The 15509-nt window shown below is 37.0% G+C and overlaps 1 protein-coding gene across 3 annotated transcripts in view; it reads right to left on the bottom strand.

Annotated features, from left to right (window-relative positions):
• The window catches only part of sik2a (salt-inducible kinase 2a), a 90280-nt gene that overhangs the window by 68576 nt on the left and 6195 nt on the right, over nt 1-15509 (bottom strand). For all 3 annotated transcript variants that reach the window (XM_028810263.2, XM_051932268.1, XM_051932269.1), the window contains exons 2-3: nt 10672-10788; nt 4531-4594 (exon numbers count right to left, since the gene is read on the bottom strand). In XM_028810263.2, coding sequence (XP_028666096.1) covers nt 4531-4594; nt 10672-10788 — 181 coding nt within the window. The remainder of the gene's footprint in view (nt 1-4530; nt 4595-10671; nt 10789-15509) is intronic.

Below are 15509 nucleotides of genomic sequence, written 5' to 3'. Positions count from 1 at the left end.
GTGAATGCTTTTAAATTTTCCAGGCTACCAAATTTATTTTGTCCTGCTAGAAACAAACGTTTTGCTTTGTCAACGCCAAAAAAAAAATGGTAACTGTACAATTCAAGCAGACTGAGCACATCTTAGAAAGTAAAATACCTTTAAGGACAAGTTCAAAATCTCTTATTTTTTGAAAGGAAATTAAAACAGCCCTTTTTCTCTGTGCACTCAGTTTCCAATTTTGTGGTTTTGTCAATAGTATGCCCAAGGCCACAGATACTACTTTGCATCATCTTAAGTTACATGTTTTGATTATTTAACCAATAAATAACAGGAATGTTACCCATTATGATAATATGAAACATACTCATTGCTCACTGTTGGTTCACCGATGCTGTATTTTTGCATAGTTTTAGGTTAGTTCTAGACAGGGGGAGGAAAAAAAAATCTACCAAGTCCGAGGTCTCTCAAGTTTCCAAGGAGAGACTGCTATGTTGCCTAATGACTGAATTGTCAGGGTTGCAGCAGTCCAGTCCAGTCCTGTTAAATGAGGCCAACTCTGGTAAACATGGCAGGAGACAAGGTGGACACTTAAACAACTGGCAATATTCTATTTGTTTTGGGTAAGGGTCCTTTTAGCTGTTGCAATATGGACATGAAAACAAAGATGTCCTATGTTAGATATGACTAGAGATTATTTCATTATTCTAGGAAGGAGATAGCCAAGAGCTAGATATTTAGGCATACACTGCCCATTACAGAACACAGGACTTAAGCTTGCAACTAATCAACACAGCTTTAGAACTATGGAGTTCTCTCTGTAAGACTTCATTTTGCATCTCATTACAACTAATGGTTAGATTTCTTCAAGAAATACAACTTGCTGATGGTGTTGTTGAATAATCTGTATTCTAGCTCTGCATAAATATTTCAGTCCAAAAGGTTGTGTGAGTTTTTTTTTTTTAATTATCGTAAGGGAGATCTCAACACTCTACATGTCCAAGCGGTTTACAATACAGTAATTACTTATCTCCCTCTACCACTAAATCAATCTAATTACATTCACAATAAAATAATTGAATCATTTTGTTGTTATCCTGTCCACATTCTGGGTGTGGAGATTCACTTTTAATACGGTTCAAATAAAAGAAGGAAAAAGGAGGAAGAAACTACCCTTCGAGAGGTCCGACTGTTCTTTCATGGGTGAAATTGATGTTTTACAATACCTTTACAGAAGCATTTTAATGAACTGATTACAGTCATACCAATTTGTCACTTATTTCTCGTTCTGTGACAAGGATTTACAGAAGCTAAATACATTCTTAAACTTGGTTCTCACTTTACCCCAGCACTAAATAACGGACTCAGTTTTTCATCTCAGCCTATTTCTTCTCAAATGGCAGCCAATACTCCGATATTCCATTCTTCTCAAGTTCATTTGTTTTTAACCCTCCTCATTTCCCATTACTTTGTCTCATGTCTTTCGCTCCTCTATATATTCTACTTAAGTGACTCATCTAATGAAGCCTCAACAGACAAATTTCAAAATTTGTTTCAACATGTCCGCAAAAACACTACTGGTGACATCCTCTATGAAGCATGCCCCCTGCTTTTCCATTTACTTGATAGACAGACAGAGACAGCATCACCAGAGATTACTGTGAACAAGAGAATTTACTGGAAGAAAAAAAAATCCAGAGAGAAATGTAGTAAGGGACAATACCAAGATAGACCAAAGTTACCAGGAAACACCATAAGTCAAAGCCAGGTACAGAAAAGGGACTTCAACTGAAAATGAGACCTAATATTTGGCCTAACTGTAAAGAAGGTAGGATCCTAGAGTATCTGCTTATAGGTTACCCAAATGAAGGATAACTAAACATGGCACTGAATTTATAGTGGACTTGTGCTGATGTCAACAGAGTGCCAATCACAGTCATGCAACATGTCTTGCACATTGCGCAAACAAAAAAGAAAGCCAAAACAAGCATTTCTTCACACCGATTAAATTGTTTCAGGTACTAGAATTCATCCAGTCTGCCTAATTTACCAACATGAAAATATGCATTCAACTGATGACTTTGATGTATATAGAAGCAGGAAAAAGCAGGAAAAAACCTATGTGCTAGAGACTAGGCAAATGAGGTCTGTCCAACCTGAAGGATTCAAAAACAAAAGATTGCAGAAAGCTTCACACACGTTAGAAAAAACTCCCAAGGTGTGAGCTATTGGTCTGTGCAGGAGTAGCTTAGAGGCCCTGCTTAACAATGTCCTTCATTTAACAAGTCTTTTTTAAAAAAAGAAAAAGCACTGAAGTTTCAGTGACATAATGTCTAGTATATTATCATCACTCAAACCAGCATTTAGCCCTTGATTATGGGAACAGAGAAGCAAGCACAAAAAACAGAAAATTTAAATATAGTATCTTATTGTCATCCATAGATATTTATTTAATAAAACATTTTCAATCAACATTGTTATCTGTTTTTCATGGGATCTTCCTGAAACATTTCAAGGCAACATGGGTTTGAGACCATGTCCTGGCAAACTATGTTTACAAGTTGTCATTATAAATTCAAAGTAATCAACAATATAATCTACTGTAACATTATGCACTCAATATTATTTACTAATGTGTTGTGCACCATATGATCCACTAGACCAGGCCTATTCAAATGGCAGCCCACAGGCCACAGGCCGCATGCCGACTAGAAGCAACCTCCGAGAGCCCCAGCCCGGGTTCCCAACTGCAACTAAAATTCAACAAGAGGCTGGTTACAGTTGTGCCAGAATAATGAAAGAAGGGCTGAATATGATGCAACCAGTCATCAAAACAAAAGGTAGGCATGCAAAACATTTGAAATTCCTATGCCCATTATATAGGTCCCCTGTTATGAAGATATCTTTGCCCCGTGAAATTCAGTTCTCCCTTCCAATGTCACGCAGGCACACTGAGGTGTGATTGTCACTGATCTCCTTGTGTTCGCACATCTTTGTATGCCATTTCTCTTTTGATTTAATGCATGCGCCATGTAAAAAGCCGGCCTGTTCATCAGTAAATATGTACAAGCAGTCACCTGCCTGTTGTTTCGTCATACACAGCAATGTGATGAAGTCTGAGTTTCAAGGTTGCAGGTGTATTACTGTTGCTTTACTAGGATGCTCTGTGATTGACAGCGGACAATAAACTTTGTTACAATGGTATTGAAAAATGCCACGATATGTTCTCTAATCAATAAATTCTTCAACGGGTGCTCATCAACAAAGAAACATGGAAAATAATTTAGTAAAAAATAGTAATAATTATAATTACATTCATTACTTGACACCCAAGAACTCTGTACAAAGACATTTTAAAATAAAGGTACTAATCCACTTTCATGCCATATGTGCAGCCTTGCTCTTAAATATTTACTCAGGTAGTTTTTTTCTGGTGAAAGAAATAATTCACGGGAAAGGCATTGTTGTGGAACTGAAATTTATTTAACCTCTGTCATATGAGTGGTTAAAACCATGTGAATGAAATAGTTTAGGTTCTATGAAAAAAAATCCCTTGCCTGTTACGACCACCCCTTTAAATTGGGGGAGGATCTCATATTTCAAAAGGGAAACAAATGTTATTGCTAATACTGTGCACTTTTTTGATTTTTATGCACTTTGAGATGTGCCTGGGTTATATGTGAGCAAAATGCTCATTTTTTTTTAATATCAAAAATGGAAAAAAAATGATTGCAACTATCTCAGATTCTGTTCAGTTATAGCTTGTTATTATTTTTTTTAATACATTTTTGAGGTGCCTGTGTCAGATGTGACCAAATTTAAAAGAGAAACAATGAATAAACATTATTTGTTTTTAAACACATTAATTTGTGTCGATTTAAAATGTGTCATTACCTGCTGCTTACCGGCCGCTGAAAATGTCTTGCCCAGCTAAAAGTCTTGGTGTGAAAATCTGGCCCAATTGAATTTGTAGTTGAATAACCCTGCACTATACCCAATGTCAGTTCTTCCAGTATTTAAAGTTGCAGTGACTACTGTATTGCAAAACACACTTTTGCCTTTACTGTACTGTACTGATACTGTAGTGTTAAAGGCAGGAATACAAACAACAGCCTTCTTAGTTTTTTTTTCTTCCTTTCTCCATTGTTCACTTATCAATTGTGGGGTAAACTCCAATACTGGCCATTTTATGTTTGTTTAGCAGGAGAATAAGCTCCATAGTGACGGTATGAAACATTAAAGGAGATGCAAAATACTAATAGAGGCAATGACAGTCACATAAACACAGTTATTGAAGCTCTTAATATTTCTAAACATTGTTTGCATAATTTAATTTTACCAACAATTAAGAATAAACAAATGACGTTTTCTAGGTGTTAGAACAAGTGCAAAAAGAAAAAAAATATAAAACTTATAAATCACACTTTCACCCTTACATACAGCATGCAAAACACAACTACAACTACACTAAAGCATGCCAGCAATGACAGAGTTAGCATATGGGCCACAGGACTTAGAAAACACTAGAATATCAAGAAAACAGCTACTTACCAAAAATCTCTCCATTTTTAGCATATTCTGTGACAAGATACAGCATATTCTTGGTCTCCATTACCTGTTAAGAATATACATATATAATAAAAAAGTTATTCTTTTGTGAGGTGAAACAAGAATCAAAGGACAACCATTCTTTCCACGTTAAAGATCATTCAACTGAACCACACAAAAAACAAACAACACGTAGCTGGGTGTCCCAGTTGCCTCAACTTCAGAAAAAGCAGTGCTCCAAACCTGGGTGAGAGGCAATGTGCATTTAGGCATAAGGTGGACTACTTGAGCTCCGGGTCAGGACATGTTTTTTAAGCACGGCTCATCTGATGATTCTGAGGTGGTAGGCAGAGATTAAGAACCAACACGCCACCTTAAAACCAGTTCCCAGAAAGAGAGAAGTGGTAATAGTGGGGACTCGATCATTAGGGGGAATGAAGCACAGGTTTGCTCCAGAGACAGAGTGTCTTGCATGGTATGTTGGATTCTGGGTGCACAGGTGGGTGGGGTGGTAGTTCCCTGGAAGGGTGGATGGGCTCTTGGCCAGACACTAATCCAGTTTCATTGTCCATGTTCGAACAAATGACATATATAAGGGTAATCTGTCAGTTCTGCAATCCAAAGTCAAAGAGTTAGGTGCCAGGCTGAGGAGCAGAACTGACAAGGCAGTTTTCTCTGAGGTTCACTATGTGCCATTCCAAAGTGAATTGTAAGGCACATGAGAGCTACTAACATGCTGGAATTCTATGAGAAAGCAACAAAAGGATATTATTAAAGTGGAGCATATAATATTTATTTTGATATACAGAAAGCTTTTCATAAGGTGCCAGATGAAAGGTTGGGCATCAAACTAAAAGAATTGGGAGTTCGGGGTGATGTTTTTAGATGGGTGCAGAATTGGCTTAGACACAGGAAGCAGAGAGTAATGGTGCGAGGAACCTCATCAGAACTGGCCGATGTTAAGTGTGGTGTCCCACAGGGGTCAGTGTTAAGGCTGCTGTTATTTTTTGTATATATATAAAAAATGATTTAGATAGCAATATAAGTAACAAGCTGGTTAAGTTAGCAGATGATACCAAGATAGGTGGATTGGCAGATAATTTGGAATCCATTAATTCATTACAGAAGGACTTGGACAGCATTTAGGCTTGGGCAGATTTGTAACAGATTAAATTTAATGTCAGTAAATGTAAAGTATTATACGTAAGAAGTAAAAATGTTAAGTTTGAATGCACAATGGGAGGTATGAAAATCGAGAATACACATAATGAGAAGGATTTAGGAGTCATAGTGGGCCTTATGCTCTCAACTTCCCGAACAGTTTTCAGAAGCCGTTAAGAAGGTGTGGAGTACAAGTCCAGGGAGGTTATGCTCAACCTTTATAATGCACTGGTGAGGCCTCATCTTGAGTACTGTGTGCAGTTTTGGTCAAAAAAAGGTCCAGATGACAGCAGCTAGACTGATTCCAGGGCTACAGGGGATGAATTATGAAGAACAATTAAAAGAACGGAGCCTTTTCAGTTTAAGCAAAAGAAGATTAAGAGGTGACATGATTGAAGTGTTTAAAATTATGAAGGGAATTAGTACAGTGGACTGAGAATATTATTTTAAAAGGAGTTCATCAAGAAAACAGGGCCACAGTTGGAAACTTGTTAAGGGTAAATTTCTTACAAAAATTAGTAAGTTTTTCTTTACACAGAGAACCACAGACTCTTGGAATAAGCTACCAAGTAGTGTGGCAGACACTAAGACTTTAGGAACTTTCAAAACTAGACGATGTTTTTTCAGATGAAGTTAGTAGATAGGCGAGCTTTATTGGGCTGAATGGCCTGTTCTCATCTAGGTTGTTCTAATCACTTCAAGAGAGGCCCACCAAATCAACAAAATAATTAAAAGGGCAGGCTCAGATAAGGTTACACTCTGGACCTCCTGGAGGTCATAGCAAAGGACAGAATTATGAATTGTGTGCGGGTTTATTTATTTAATGAGCTTCTGCAAAAACCCAAATTTCCTCAGGGGACAAATCTGTCTTTCACATCTAAACCCCCCAGACCCCCCCCAAAACAGCATTAGGCCAATACATAGCTGCCCAGAAAAACCCATGCAGACACTGGGAATGCATGTAAATAACAGCTATGCAGGGTCTGGGTTGTGACTTAAACTCAGGATTCTGGAGCAGAGCTAACCATACAGTGTGCCACTTTAAACAATGTTTTTTTGTTTATTTATGAACTTAAATGTATTATGGCTGCCCACACTTCCTCTGGCACAATGAACAGACTCCCCTAATGCAATAAATAACATTTCAGCACTAGCAAGAGAAAGTAAATACCCAAAACAGGAAAATGGTAGTTGGAGGTGTTGGAACAGCATCACTCCTTCTTCCATACCCCCACAGTATTTTTTGTCAAGTTATTTCTGGGCTAATCCACCTCGTGCCTAGCACACATATTCAAGATGTATTTTCCCCACTGTGGTTTTGCAAGAGTCATCTCATTTCCCGTGCAATGATAAGGGCAGGAAGACAATGGCAACAACAGTGCAATTATGGCACATAGGCACAAAGCCTAGCTGAAGAGAGTGAATTGCTAATTCGGGATCCAATGTGGTAGCATCTCCAAAAATAGAATCCATTTATGTTGTTTTTATGTTGGCTCTTCCTGCTGCACGTACTGCATAACCTTCGCTTAGTCCACAACAGGATGGCATAATTTATGCTGATGGGAAAATTACTTTTTCTTTTTTTAGGTGTGGGAGAGCAAACAACTTTGGACAGTGAACATTCTATACCTCATCAGCTATCCAACCTACAGTAGGTCAAATGACAGCAAACAGCATCCAACTGCAATCTTGTTAAACAATGAAACTTTCTTCCTTTAGCCTAACTTAGCTTCAATTTAGACTCATCTGGTCAGTCTCCTCATCAAGTGACTCATTGAAAAATAAAATTTTGATTATAAAGGGCTCATCATCATTTAAATTTCAAGGTTCTCCATCTAACATATGTATCATTCAAATTAATGGTTAAAACATTCTAGTATGTATGCATCTTTCTTTGGTGGCAATAAGAAAAATAAAATTAGATGTACTAGTAGTCTATGTGGCCTGATACAAAATCACTGCTTCTTTCACCTTGGTAAACGTGTAAAGGTATATGTTAGATTAAGAGATAAAAATGATCTAAGGTATCTTTCTTGCTTATAACCAATTCCTAATGGAGTATTAAGAGACTGTGATGGAGATTGCCACACTAAATCATTCAAGCTTGCAGCCCACTGCAACAAAATAGTCTACAAAGCATGGAGTAATCCCTCTGTAAATTGGATTCCTAAAATTTCTTTCCAAAATTTCATCTAAATCCACAATTGTGAGAACCAAGCCAGACAGCAAATTTAACTGGCTAGTATGTGCAATACTGTCACAACCAGACAGTGGAGGGGGGGGTCAGAGTAGCAGGAAAACAGGAAATGAGGGAACAAGTGTTTATTTGTATAAATGCTAGTTCCATATTTTGCTTGTTTAATAGTCTCTTACTTGTATTTTTAAAAACTTAACCAAAGCAGTATTTTATGTATATGTATGTCATATTGAACATTTAATATTTTCAGACCTTTCTGACAAGTCTTGTCAATAATGTATTTTTGAAGGCAAGAATATTTTAAAATTGATTTAATCACTATCCTAGAGTAAAAACACAACTATAAAAAGGACAGAATAGATTTTTATTTTTCATACAAAGACTGGTCACCATGAGAGAGAATACACTGTTAATACAGTTTAGTCTTGCTTTTTATGCCTCAGTTTGTGTGGAATTTGTAGGTGCCACACTCTGCCACCATGAAAAGTGTTCTCCTTGGAAGCTTATCTTTTCCCCACGTTGACTCACCTTCACACACCCACCCCAAAACTACTGTACCATTATGTAGCAGTGATGTAATAATGGGTGCACAGGATTACACCCCACTCCAAAACACAGGAAGTCATGATGTCACACAACCTGGGAATTGCACACAAAGTTAAAAAGGCCCCCCACATCATGCTTGAATTAGACCAACAGGTCTTCAAGTTCAAGATACAAACTAAAACAGTGTCTGCACTGGAAGTGGTGAGTTTTTTAGTACTTCCTGCCCTACAAAATAAAATGACCTGACTGAAGGGGCTCTGTTGCAATGTGTCTATCAAACCATGGGGTTGGGGGGGGGGGGGGTGTATTTTGGGGAGGAACAGAACAAAACAAAAAATGGCATCCATCCATTTTCTGAAACAGCTTTTTCTAGTGCAGAGGTACGGAGGATAGAAACCCTGAAAAGAATTTTTAATTCTAACAAACTGAGCACTGCATCTATGGACATTGCTACATGCATTACTTACAGTACACTATTTAGGTTTAGGTAGTCTTTATTATCCCAGACAGAAATGTATTTGCAGCAGGAAAGTACAAAAACTGAAGACATTGTTACAGAGATTCAATACATAAACAGACAACATTTGACAACCAAAGTTATCGCATAAACACACACTCAAGATCAATGCAAAGAAGAACAGTACAGAAAATAATAATAAAGAATTTAACATTTAGCAGCATCCCTACAAGTAACAGAATTTAAAATGCTTTTAGCTCTAGGAATAAAAGTTCTTAAATCATTTGCTCTTTCCCCCTTTGGAAAACTAAATCTGCAGCCTGATGGCAAAAGCTGGAATTTAGAGCAAAGAGGATGGTTACTGTCTGACAGAATTGAGTTGGCGTTCTTTCTAACCTGTTTGCAATATATTTCAGTGATAGGGGTCTGCTATGAACCAATAGTTTTACTACAAATTTGTATAATTTTGTTAAGATGATGTTCTTATTGCTGAGGTTTACAAACCAAAAGATAAAAGGAAATACAACAATGGATTAAATAAAGGACTTCTTAAAAAAAAAAAAAAAATTATATATATCTACATTTTTTTTATATATATTTTATATACAAATAACAAGCTGCTTTAAAAGGTGTGCAAAGCATTACGTTAAGTATTTTCAGTCCTTTCACCACTGAACCTGCCATTACCACCCTGAGTTTTGTATTATTTAAATATCTTGCTTTAAAGACTACCAATAGACTGCAACAGCTGAACAGAAGAGCTGGTGACACCTTTCTTAAACTGCCTGTGAAACAAAGAGCAATAAAATGCATTCTATTTTAAATTCCACAATGAAAAGCAAAACTGAAGGCATAAAAGCAAATCTCTTTGGTCTGCTATGACTTTGATATGGTCCAAAGAAAGATTATAATGATGCATGTAAATGCATTGCACTAATGATAACTTTATCTCATTCAAACTTAGACTATTGATTTATCCTAGGGCAGTGAAGAATTTACAGAACCTGAAAAAAAGACAAATAATTTACATTTACTTATTATCCAAGGTGACATACAACATTTATGATGCAATTGGTTACATTTCTTTTGGCTTTCCAATTTAAGCAGAGGCAGGTCAAGTGAGTTGCTTAGGGTCACAGTGTCAGTAGAGGGATAGGAACCCACAGCCTCAGGGCTTGAAATCCAAAGCCGTAACCATCACACCACATTGCCTATAAACCTTATTTTCATAATTAATGTGGGTTAATGTTATATAGTACAGTCAAAATGTTAAAAAAAAAAAAAAAAAAAAAAAAAGATTTTTTGCTTTTTTTAAAAACCTACATAAACAAGGTTATCCTTTTTAATTTTGAAATTTGTTCAAAAGGTATGAATACTCAATTACTTTTAAATCATCCTATGTATTAAAATATACTTCAAAAAAATCATACTAAGTTAAAAATACATATCATCTTGTGAAATTTTGCCTTTGGGAAGATGAAATGAAATCTGTGACCGTGGCTGCCATAGAGGAAACCACCATACAGGATCAACAGAAATTGCAAACTCTTGGAGGTGGTCTTCGGTGTTCAGATTCAGATGCTATAAAAAGCTTAAGATTATTTAGAAGCATAGGCAGGCAAATAAGGAACAAACAGTAACAAAGCAGTAGATAAATAGGCAGGGGGTTTGGGATCAGGGATGTGTATCTACGGAAGTTAAACCCCCAGACCTACTTTCTTAGCTCTAACACAAGACAGGACAGAAAAGTCTCAGGACTTTTTCCCCCAGAAAGTTTACTCACCTGGTAAAGTTTGATTATGTGAGGATGATCAAGCATTTTCATTATTTGGACTTCACGATATATCTTCTCCAGATTAACAGCATCCAGTTGTGATTTGTCAATGATTTTTATTGCCACCTGTACCCAAAGAAGAAAAAATAAATTATGAATATTCTGCATGATAAAAGGCAATTTTATCTCACACTCTGGGCTTTCCTCTAAATTTTAAAATGAGTATCAGTCCTGACTGACACAGTTTATGGTAAAAAGGAAACACATAATCACTTCCTTTCTGTTGAGTTATGGCCACCATCTTGGAGGTTACCAGGAAACGTAAACTGATGCTGATATGCACAAACATTCAAGCAATTCATCAATATCATGGCAGTAAAGCAACCTTAGCAAATGGAGTAACAAAGTCTAGAAACATTTTCTTTAGTGTGGAATGGAGCAAGGAAAAATAAAATGGGACAATAGTTACCTTTAGCCTGGCGTACTGGAAACCTTTGACCTGCCTACTGTTTGTTTATTTCACAAGAGCTTGGCAGCTCTTTTCAGAATGTCAATGCCCAGCCAAGAGAAGGCCTGATTTACTGAATCTGCCCCACACCTGGTGTGCCTGCCTGGCATGCATTTTAAACTTCCTCTCTCCTCTCATAAGGATGGAAACCACTATAGTCCTGCATGGATAATATAAATACATAAAATTGTGGACCACGTGGCTGTCAAGAATCAGTAATACAATGGGAATAAATAAATAAATTAATAGGGTAGGCATAATTTACAGAAATACAGTCCACTTTTCCATGTAAATATTATAGTTTGTGCCATTTCTGAGAAAGAAAGGGAAGAACATTTCTGGAAGGAACAAAATATACTAGCATCACAAAAATTTGCACCACATACTCCAATGCAAAATGTGGTGGCCCATATAAATGGTACTAAGTAACACTACTAACACCAAGACACTAATAAAAATAACCTTTTCATGATGCAGTACTATAACTCCCCTCTGTCTTGATGTGTTTTGGTTTAAATTTTTCAGTTAAATTCAATTCATTTCACAAAAACGGAGATATGCTCACACAGTTGTCACAATGATAGTTATTTCCCCTTATAGGCAGTGGGTTTTTAACTTTTATTAGGATCAAACAATTCTAGCACTCCGAGGCTGATAAGTAATAGATCTTACACAGCCTACACAAATTTGATTTAGTCCAGGAAGGTGAAATTCACTCCACCCCCTCCCGATTACTAGCCAAATTCTTGTCTAGGTAAAATTTGCTACTTCACTTCAATATACCGCGCAGCAATCCAGACAATCTGCTTAAGGGATGTCATCCCCATCTTGAAAATATACTTCAGCAACCATAACAGATCAGATCAACAGCGAAAAATTATAGAAATTGAAATCTGCTATTTTACAATAGCACATATTGTGGAGCTAAAAAACCAGGTGCCAAACATTTTCATTTTTTACCACCGATGACTGTGCCTCACATAATCTCCACTGAGGTTTTATTCAAAACTACCAACTTTTGTTTCCAAATTGAAAGAGGCCCATACTAAAATGTGACAATAGCAGATCTAAACTAAACATGATGGTCCTTTCATGTATTCTTTGTGAAAATCTGTCACATGAAACCTACGAAAGAATCTTAACACCAAACAAAACCTAATGGTGTAGAAATGTCTACACATTAAAATTTCTTAGGGAAGAGAACTTTAAGCCCCCACCCCCCAAAAAAACCTATCAATCAGTACGTATTTTGAATAAAAAGACAGTTTTAAAAGTTGACAAATTGTTTGTCTAGGAGATAAGCCAAGTCAACCACAACCCACAGATCACTCTCAAGAATCTGAGGCTTAGAGAAGCATAATTGGTCTTTTCTTGGTAAAGCAAACTGATGGAAGATGGTACCATCCCTTATCCTTACCACTGCTTCTGCACATGATTTGGACCTTACATGGACAGATCTTACATGCAGCTCTCACTTCAGCCACCTACCGTTTCCCACATTTTGCCCTGTAATACCACTGTGCTTTCTGATGTTAATTCCAGCCAGTGTTTAAACTGGTGTCAGTTTGTGTCTGCAGTTGAATACTCCTAGTTTAACTGAACAGGTTGTTAGTTTTTTTACTTCAACATCCAAAATGCCGATATAAAAATTATAAGCGAGTTTTGCTTTTTATGGAATTTAGCAAAGACTTTGTGCTTTATTCATAGTAACAGATGTGTTTTCCTAGGTTAATTAACGCTGCCCTCTTATTTTTTCACATTGGCGGTTATTAACGTAACCACTTGATGATGACGACAACAAACCTTTGACTGAACAGCTCCTCTTTAAGACTCATGGATGTCTTTTCTCTGTTAACTCTCATTTTGAGTTTGGGAAAGGCAATCACAATGCAGAAACTCTTATGTTTTGTATTAACCTTATCCTAAGATTTTTTGCTCTCTCAGATAACAAGCATAAGATTTTCAAGCCTAGTTAAACCAGTTCAGGGTCACTTTGGGACAAAAGGAAGGCAATAACCCTGGAAAAGGTGCCAGTCACTCACACAGTCTTGCTAATAGATTACTTCATTAACTCCTTTTAAATATCTTCCTTTACAATTGAGAATTAACAAACAGGAGACACTGGTGCAAAGAACAATGTGTCCTAAGAAGGAGCTGTTACTTTGCATTAATACAGATCTGTGTGCCTTTCATTGCGTTTGCTAATAAATGACAAGGCAATAAGAAGAATACAACAACATTAGGAAAATATCACTTCCTATAAAATACAAATAAACTTCTGCTGAAGTCCATTGTAAAGTCAGTTTGGAAACTTCTGCGTTGACATATTTAATACAGAAACAGCAAAGTAGCAAACAGGGATTTCAATTACATATGGGACCTGGTCCCAATTAATAAATGGATTGGGAAGGTGGTCAAAAGACACAGTAGTAGTCCAGAACGAAGTCTGAGGAACAAAGAAAAAAAAAAAAAAAAGGACAGAAATAATCATAAAACATTTAGATATCCCTGGTCTAATTGAAGGACTGCCTCCTTTATTCAAAAAAAAACTTTTTTTAAGGTGATTTGGGGGATGTGCAGAACGAAAATGCAGCATTATCTATTGTGAAATAAGACCTGGGATGCGGAGAAAAAAGAAGTTTCTTTCAAAAAGAAAGTTCTTTATATTTGTGGTAACCCATCAAAAAACATCTAAGCAAAGTAAATGTGAAGGCCAACAACTACAAAAGAGCAACATATAGAACGACAAGCTGTGGTAATATGAGCACCTTTGTGAAACACGGTGTCAAATTAACAGCTATGACATCAAAGACACAGATTATACACCTTTTGGGGGAAGCAAGAGGATTATAATATAGGGTGCCTGAAGCCAAGAATGGTCAGATTCAAAAAGAATAAGCACGAAAGGTAAACCGACTACGTGTGCCTGCCAGCATCATTTCAAACACTTCTTCTATAAACAGGTCTGAGCATGCACACATGTCCTGTGTGAGGTTTTTCATTACTAAAATTTACCAATAGGCTACACTTATTATACGATAACAGTTTTTTGTTAAAGAGAGAGAGAAAGAAAGGGCAGGCTTCCCAGTTATAATGACCCACTAAACTAAAATACAACTTGCATCACCAAGAGAGCAAATCATAAACAAAAGCAGTTTCTTTCCAATCCTGCTTCTGAATGGTCTTTAAATCGAATCCAGGCATTTGGATTCTAATGAAACAGTTCTAATCTCGATATACTATTATATAGTGATCTTCCGTGGGACATAGCAACCATCCCCACCCTAAGAACAAGGAGAAGAATCAAAGTAAACCAGTAAATCAACAGGTTTCTTTGCGTCACCCTCCAATTAAAACAAAGAAATAGTAAGCATTTAAAAGGAAACCTGTAGCCTACGCCTGGCAGCCAGGCTGTCACACCCTCATGGTTGCTGTCCAAGGATGCCAGTCTTTTGTACTTTGACATGATTAACAAGAGAGAAGACACTGAAGTCATCACGAGGAATTAAAAAAATAAATAAAACTCTGATGTCTGCCACTATGTCTGCAATTAGTCAGCTGTAAGATTTACATTACGTTAGCATCGTGAAAAAAGTAGGATACAAGATGGAGGGGGTGACTTAGAGAGCCATCATAAATGGCAGAAGAAATGAAGGCTCCCAAATTAAGCATTTCCTCCAAAAATTACTTATTTTGAGGGAACACTTCACAGCAAGAATAAAACTAATACAGTAACCCTGTATTTGACTAAAGTATAATTTGGAAAAGCTCTGAAAATTCCAACCAGTGTCCATGTAATAGTATTCCAACAAAACAATAGCATAATAATCAGACAGCAGCACAACACATATTCGAGATGCAGCCTCCCACAATCCATACTTGGGATCTCACAGTGCATTTGCCTTGTAACTCAAACACATGCTGTTATGGTGAATAGGAATACTAAATTGATTTCATGTTATGTGTACAGGTTAGCTTATTGACAACTCTCATTCATTTAACCAATTACACATCAAATCTTTCCTAATGACCACTTGAGTTAAACAAGCCCACTAACCAGAAGCATATTAATGCACTTCAGAACAGGTCATCCACCTGAAGATAAGCATATTTAGGCCTGGCCAGTACTTCAACGGAAGGCCATTTGGAAAAGCTTGAGTTGCTGCTGGAAGAAGTGTTGGTGAGGCCAGCAGGGGGAGCTTACCCTGTGGTCTTAATGTGGATCCCAATGTCCCAGTGCAGTGATGGAGACACTATTCTGTAAAAATGGGGCCACCCTTTGGATGAGACATAAAACCAAGGTCCTAACTCTTTGTGGTCATAAAAGGGCATCATTTGT

Source organism: Erpetoichthys calabaricus, chromosome 9 (genome assembly GCF_900747795.2).
Source record: "Erpetoichthys calabaricus chromosome 9, fErpCal1.3, whole genome shotgun sequence".
Classification (NCBI taxonomy): domain Eukaryota; kingdom Metazoa; phylum Chordata; class Cladistia; order Polypteriformes; family Polypteridae; genus Erpetoichthys; species Erpetoichthys calabaricus.
This window is presented reverse-complemented; position numbering and strand designations above follow the sequence as displayed.